The 7892-nt window shown below is 39.7% G+C and overlaps 2 protein-coding genes across 2 annotated transcripts; both read right to left on the minus strand.

Moving 5' to 3' along the window:
* Window positions 1-2: 2 nt before the first annotated feature.
* On the minus strand, window positions 3-803 carry LOC121933737 (olfactory receptor 14A16-like; the record flags this gene model as incomplete). The annotated part of the gene is made up of 1 exon (XM_042473726.1): window positions 3-803. A coding segment is annotated over exon 1 (795 nt), but the record flags the coding sequence as incomplete, so codon positions are not given.
* Window positions 804-4595: 3792 nt separating this feature from the next.
* LOC121933738 (olfactory receptor 14I1-like) lies at window positions 4596-5549 on the minus strand. Its single transcript, XM_042473727.1, has one exon. It carries the CDS (start codon window positions 5532-5534, stop codon window positions 4596-4598), a length of 939 nt encoding a protein of 312 aa, XP_042329661.1. The 5' UTR covers window positions 5535-5549.
* Window positions 5550-7892: the final 2343 nt, after the last annotated feature.

Below are 7892 nucleotides of genomic sequence, written 5' to 3' on the forward strand. Positions count from 1 at the left end.
TGAGATGATGTACCAGTGGGAGGTTTTGCATAGGCAAAGAGACTACTGAATATCAATAAGGAGACAACAGTCAGGTGGGGGAGGCAGGTGGAGAGGGCTTTTTTCTGACCATGAACAGAGGGTATTCTAAACACTGTAGCAAAGACCTGACTATATGTTACAGTGATAAAGATAAAGCATCCCACTGCCATACCAAAACTTATAACAACAAATCCAACTTCCACTAGATAAATGCGAGAGCAAGAGAGTTTTAGTAACCGTGGGATGTCACAAAAAAACTGGTTGACAATATTAGAACAGAAGGTGTTGGCAAATGTGCCACTAGTATGTATGGTGGCATACAAAAGACTGACCATGTACCCAATAGCTATAATCTGAAGGCAGGCTCCCTTGTGCATAATTCTCTCATACTGAAGTGGGTTGCAAATTGCCACATAGCGATCATGTGCCATTATAGTTAGCACAACCAGATCCAATGTTGCAAACAATAAATAAAAGAAAACTTGAGCAACACACCCAGAATAAGAAATTGATCTGTCATTCTTCAGAGACATAGTCATAGATTTTGGTACTATCACTGAAATTGTTCCAAGGTCAATCATGGCCAAATTGAATAAGAAGAAGTACATAGGGGTGTGCAGGCGATGGTCAAGGGCAACTGCAATGATGATGAGAAGATTCCCTGTCACTGCCATCAGGTACATTGCGAGGAACACAAAGAATTGGAGGAACTGCAGCTCTCGATCGTCGGAGAATTGGAGCAGCAGAAAAGTGGACACAGAAGTAAGGTTGCTCATGTTGTCTTTTGTCCTTGTAAACTACCTGTAGGAGGAAGAGGATGAGAAGTCTTTTTTAATGAACAGTTTTTCTGCTAATAAATTTTTAATTTCCTTGATTTAACAATGAATGTTGTTCCCTCCTCTTTTTCTGTATCATTTGTAGACAAACAGTTGCAACTGACTGTTTCTCCCAAGATATTATGACAGGTATTCATTAATATTAGTATTAATATACCCTAGTCTTACAACCAAGAGGAATCCAGAACAATAAAGGAAATAATGAAAACAAAACACATAATCATAACATAACATAAGCCTCAAACAGATGGCGCAAAAGGGCTGCTGTCAACCAATCTCAGTGTAGGGCATACCTCTGGATCACTCAAAGGTCAGCCGAACACAAACCAAAATCAGCCACAGAAGGAGTGCTTTGTTATGGCTCCTTATCACACACCATTCAGGCACAATTTTTCCTTGCATGGGAAATAGCTGGCAAGATGGGGAGGAATCACCAGTCTGTGTGCCTCTGTCTACTGGAGAACACCTCTCCATTGCTCATAATGTCTTTCCAAGAAGAACTGTTTTATAAATAAATGAGATTGGTTTTGGGGAGAGAGCAGGTAGGAAAGAAAAAAATGAAAAATAACTCAGCACCACCACAAAATCAACAAAACATATAAAAACATTTCAAAACAGTTTGAAACAAACATTTGTACTGTCTGAGTCAGCTTACCCTTCAGCTTGCATGTGGACAACAGCATATGAGTCCATTCATCATCTCATCCCATCTCTTCCTGTGTCATAATCGTCACAAGATGTGCTGCTGTCTTTTGTTCTAGGCTAGGTATCAGGAACACATCATAAGTAACAATAACAGAGAGTGACTCTCCAGCTGCAAATAATTGACTCATGCTGGATTAGGAGACTCATTTAAAGCCTATCTAGTTCCTTGAGATCTTCCTCCCTGGAGTGCAGCATATTTCATCAGAAAACATAATTGGACCAACTTTTCCTTGTTCTTCGTCCCTTGTCTCGTCCCTTGTTGTTACGTACCTTCAAATCATTTCTGACTTATGTCAACTCTAAGACACACCTGTCACTAGAATATTTTTGGCAGTATTATTTCAGAGTGGGTTTGTCATCACCTTCCTCTGGGGCTGAGAGAGTCAATCTTGTCCAAGGTCACACAGTTAGGATTCAAAGTGGAGTGTCCCAGTGTCATAGTCCAGCACTCAAACTAATACACCGTGCATATGTGTGCTGTGTGTCTTCAAGTCATTTCTGTCTTATGGCAACCATACCATGAACCTATCATGGTGCTTTTTTTGGCAAGATTTGTTCAGGACAGGTTTGCCATTGCTTACTCCTGAGTCTGAGAGCATGTGACTTGCTCAAGTTCACTCAGAACCAGTCTGATTCTGGGCATGACATGTGCTCTGTGGAGTGGCTGTAAGGGGAAATATTTACATACCCATTTGAAGGAAATGTATGTTCCAACGTGATTCTGTCACATCATAATCCTGGGCAGAAGGATGGACCTTAGAGTAGATATAAAGCCCTCTATGTCCCTGAACTCCCCCAGTTTTATCTTCACTCAGCATTGAGCCAATTCATCCAATGCTTGATTGGATGGAAATAAGTAGGTTAGACATGCCACACGTAGAACTGATTTGACAGCATCATGTGCAACTGAAGGAAAGAGGACACTTGTGACAATTGCACCTCAGGCTGGATGGAAATGGCAGTCAGCTGCTTCCCAATCAACAGGGGAACAGACTCCCATAGAACGCAGCAGCTGATGCCCAGTATGTCGCAACTGAGGAACTTTCATAGTCCCTAGAGGCTAAATAGGGATTGTGAATAAACAACAGTCATGAGTGCATAACTCTAGGTTATGAATTTGTAACTGCCATTAAGGATTCAAGCCTTTTTCTCTAAAGGTGGAAAAATGTCTTGTCCTCCTGCGCACTGGAAGGAAAATGTTGAGGGTAGAAATTGCTGCAGCAAGCAAAGGGTTAAACATTCATATATAATTTATGTGTGTTGGTAACAGCAGTTTTTTAAACTGGAGAGGTGTTGCACTAAAAACAATGGGAGAGGAGACTGTCATATAACTACATGCAACCATATGCAGTTTATCTGTGATTCTAACCAAAAACATGCTTTCTTTGACACTGTGGGTTGAACAAACTGAAAAATTCCTCAGGAATACTACTGAAAAAATAGTGTTGAATTTTCATCCACTCGTTCACAATTTCTTGAGCTGAAACACATATGACAGTTTTTTCACAGCAAGTATTTTACCCATACAGTCCCAAATTCAATCAATGATGTACAGCAGGCATTGGAAAATGAATGCGCAGTCATGCAACCAACTTCCAGTCCTATAGACAGTGGAGGAGAAAGTCAACACAGAGCTACTATTTTCTTTCAGAAGCTCCATGTTTTAAAATTCTGGCTGGATGTAGTATTGTGGTGACAAAAATTGTAGAGTTACTCATTTGTAACTGATTTGTGCTCATGAAGACAACTTATTCATGAATGTGGTACTACTGTGGCACTTGTCAAAGTTCTCCCATCCTGCTTTACGAGGCAGCATCCACTGAATGCAATGGAGGTCTGTTGTCTCATTGACTGGGGGGCAGCAGACTGATGTTTCCGGTCCTCTCTGCCAAGTGATCTCTGGTGTGAGCTGATACAGGAGCCTTTTTGACTCAAGAGCACAGTATGACTGCTATACATACATACATACATACATACATACATACATAATTCTCTTGCTTCTGATTGATGCAGAATAAGAAGAGGTTTTGGCCATTAGATATTATTTAGTTAAGTACTGTATACTTAGGGAGAGAAGAATGAGTGAGACAAGAATTTAGTGAGAAAAGAATTTCTCCATCTCTGTATGCTTCAAGGAAGACTAAGAAAAGATGAAAATATAATTCTAGTTTTCAGTGAGAACTGTAACTTTTTTGTCAGATCTAACTACAATGCATATTTACATGGTATTCCCTCCTCCTCTTCTCTGTCCCTAGGACTGGGTCAATTATGCAGTGATCCACACATATCAACACCATCCTTGCAGCTTGTGGGGTTGAGATTTTTTGCACAACATAACAGGAGAATCAACTCAAATTGAGTTAGGAAGCATCAACCCCTTGCTTTAAGCTGGAAGGAGCATGGGAAAAGGTTCTTGTCTTGTTATATGGATGATCCTGACGAATCATGATCAGAAATTTCTAATTATTTAAATTACACATACATTTCAGTATAGATCTGTAAACATCCCAACATAATTCTTCTCCCATGTGATTTTAATGATTTATTTATTTGAAGCATTTATTTCCAGTGGTTTAGTGAAACAAGTTCCAAGAATATCTTAGAAATTCTTAATCTGGCAATTTTGTGCCCACAGCTTTACAATAAAAAAAAGAGACAAAACACAAGGAAAAGTGGGAGACAGAAGGAGAGGTGATAATGTCCAACAGATGGTAGCTTCTCTTCTCTCTCTAGAGGCCAAAGCATGGCCAATTGGAATGGAAGGGGTTTCTTATCAGGCGCCAGAACCAAGGCATGATAACGCTATGCCATACTGATGTGAGTGATCTTGATTGGTGTGATTTCTCACTTAGCCATAGAAAAGGTAGAGGAACATGTAAAGCAAAATAATAACAAGAAAAGGATAGATAGCTCAGAAAACAGTGTGTTACAGAATTAATATGTGTGGAATAAGTGATTATACCATAATGCTATAATGAAAGGATACAATCATTCATTTGCAATCATTATAAAATGGTTTTCTTATAGAACAAATTAAAACTTTATTTTACAGATAATTGTGAAGTTGAACAGTTTCCACAGGGCACCTTTGATCTCTTTGTTTCTCATGCTATAGATGAACGGATTCAGCATGGGAGGAATTATAGTATATACCACACCAAAGGCTATATCCAGAGTAGAAGAAGAACCAGTGGGAGGCTTTGCATAGGCAAAGAGACAAGTGAATATCAATAAGGATACAACAGTCAGGTGGGGAAGGCAAGTAGAGAAGGCTTTTTTCTGACCTTGAGCAGAAGGAATTCTAAGAACTGTGGTAAAGATTTGGCTATATGTTAAAGTAATAAAGATAAAACATCCCACTGCTATACCAAAACCTATGACAAGAAGCCCAACTTCCACTAGATTAATGTGAGAGCAAGAGAGCTTTAATAACTGTGAGATATCACAAAAAAACTGGTTGACAATATTAGAACAGAAGGTGATGCCAAACGTGCCACTAGTATGTATGGTGGCATACAAAAGACTGGTCATGCACCCAATGGCTACCATCTGAAGACAGGCTCCCTTGTGCATAATTCTCTCATACTGAAGTGGGTTGCAAATTGCAACATAGCGATCATGTGCCATTATAGTTAGCACAACTAGATCCAATGTTGCAAACAATAAATAAAAGAAAACTTGAGCAACACACCCAGAATAAGAAATCGATCTGTCATTCTTCAGAGACATAGCCATAGATTTTGGTACTATCACTGAAATTGTTCCAAGGTCAATCATGGCCAAACTGAATAAGAAGAAGTACATAGGGTTATGCAGGCGGTGGTCAAGGGCAACTGCAATGATGATGAGAAGATTCCCTGTCACAGCCATCAGGTACATTGCGAGGAACACAAAGAATTGGAGGAACTGCAACTCTCGAACCTCTGAGAATTGGAGCAGCAGAAAAGTGGACACAGAAGTAAGGTTGCTCATGTTGTCTTTAGCCCTTGCAAGCTACCTGTAGGCGGAAGAAGAGGAGAAGTCTTTATTAATATACAGTTTATCTGCTAATAAACTTTGAATTTCCTTGATTTAATAATGAATGCTGCTCCCTCCTCTTTTTCTGTATTGTTTGTAGACAAACAATTGCAACTGACTGTTTAGTCCAAGAAATTATGATAGGAATTAGTTAATATTAGTATTAATATCAATACCCTAGTCTTACAACCAAGAGGCATCCAGAGCAATAAAGGAAATAATAAAACAGAATACATATTCATAACATAACATAACATAAACCTCAAATGGACGGCCCCAAAGGGCTGCTGTCAGGCTAGTCTGGGGGCAGGGCATGAACATGACACATGCCTCTGGATCGCTCAGAGGTCAGCTGAACACAGCCCAAAATTAGCCACAAAAGGAGTGGTTTCTTACCACTCCTTTTCACAGCCAATTTGGAACCATGGCAATGGGTGCCCTCAAAACCTTGGTGTCTGGTTATCATGCTCTTGCAGTGGTCCCAGGGCATTCAGGGCAGCAGGAGGGATATCTGACCACTTTCTCTACCTCATCTCCTTTGCCTCATAATCATATTTTTCAGTCAGTCAGCATTGCCTTGAATCCTGTTAGTTAGTCCCAATTAGAGTAGACTCATTCAATGAATTGTTTAATTGTAAATCAATACATAGGTAAATCCCATTGTCTCCATTTTGGGTACAATTAGCAAAAGATTTCAGGCCAATGTCTATACTGAATGAATAAAGACTCAGAAATCCAAAGACAAAGAAAACATTGTCCAGGACAGATTTCCCCAGAAAATGAAATCAACTTCCAAGGTTTAGAAGTATATACATATTTTAAAATATCATCCATAAAACTCTACTGGAAACAAAGTGTGATATAAATATTAGAACATTAAAACATTGAAAACCTGGGATCAGGTTATATTTCTGATATCCAAGTAAGAAAGTATGGTCAATAATCTAGATCAGCTACCTAGTTAAGGACACTTTACTTACTAGTAGTGTCTCCTGACCCAGTCCTGACTTATCAGGCATTGACCACTGCAAGAGCACAACAGACTGCTATTTCCACCCCTGTCCCACAAACCATCTTTGGTGTGACCATCAGAAGCAGGGTGCCTTTCACAATTTCTCCTTGCATGGGAAATAGCTGGCAAGATGGTTGGAAACACCAGTCTGCTGTGCCTCTCTCTACTGGAGAACAGCTCTCCATTGCTCACAATGTCATTCCAAGAGGAGCTGTTGTATAAATAAAGAGGGAGATTTGTGTTGGGGAGAGAGCTGGTAGGAAAGGAAAAAATGAAAAATATCTCCACACCACTACAAAATCAATGAAACATACCAAAACATTTCAAAACAGTTTCTAAGAAACATTTGTACTGTCTGAGTCAGCTTACCCTTCAGCTTCCATGTGAACAACAGTATGTGAGTCCATTCATCACCTTATCCCAGCACTTCCTGTGTCATTATTGTCACAGGGTGTGCTGTTGTCTTTTGGTCTGCACTGGGTATTGGGAACCCATCATATGTAACAGTAACAGAGAGTGAGTCTCCAGCTGCATATAATTGCCTCATGCTGGATTAGGAGACTCATTTAAAGTATTTCTAGTTTCTGAAGATTTTACTCCCTGGAGTGCAGCATATTTCACCAGAAAACATAATTGGACCTCGACTTTTCCTTGTTCTTGGTACCTCTTCTCTAAGCATTGTTAGCAGAAAGTCAGCAAATGTCATGTTGTCCTTATATACATTATTTGTACTCTCAGGGGAAAATGAATACTTTCATCATTTTACTCCTTACACTGGGAACCTGTTCAAAAACTGGGCAGTTTTTGAAGTAGTTCTCAGAAAAGGAGAAAGTGTCCCTCTTCAATTCACCTTTTCCCTATCTTCTCAGTGCAATCAGGTAATGGACAGGGAGAAGATAGTGATGCAACTGAGGACTGTTGCTATTGTTTTTGTTTTTGTTGTTGTGTACCTTCAAATCATTTCTGAATAACATCAACTCTAAGACACACCTTTAAGTGGATTTTTGGCAGTATTTCTCCGGGGTGGGGTTGTTATCACCTTTGCAAAATATCTCACAAACTGGAAATCCCAGAATCCTATAGCACTGAGTCATGGCAGGTAAAGAGAGTCAAATCCCATTCACTCATGCTCTGATTGTTGGCAGAATGGACCTCCTCTTTTCAATTGCAGCTGATGCCTGGGGAAGTAGGTTTGGGGCAGGGAGAGTTATGAGCATGGCAATAGTGACACAAGTGTGAATGAATAATGCTCATAAATGAGAAACAGTGATGGATGTGTAAATCTAGATTATTGTTTCATA

The sequence above is a fragment of the Sceloporus undulatus genome, chromosome 6, assembly GCF_019175285.1.
Source record: "Sceloporus undulatus isolate JIND9_A2432 ecotype Alabama chromosome 6, SceUnd_v1.1, whole genome shotgun sequence".
Taxonomy (NCBI): Eukaryota; Metazoa; Chordata; class Lepidosauria; order Squamata; family Phrynosomatidae; genus Sceloporus; species Sceloporus undulatus.

Coding starts and splice junctions, on each gene's coding strand:
- LOC121933738 (XM_042473727.1), bottom strand. CDS start 5,534: ATGAGCAACCTTACTTCTGTGTCCACTTTTCTGCTGCTCCAATTCTCA.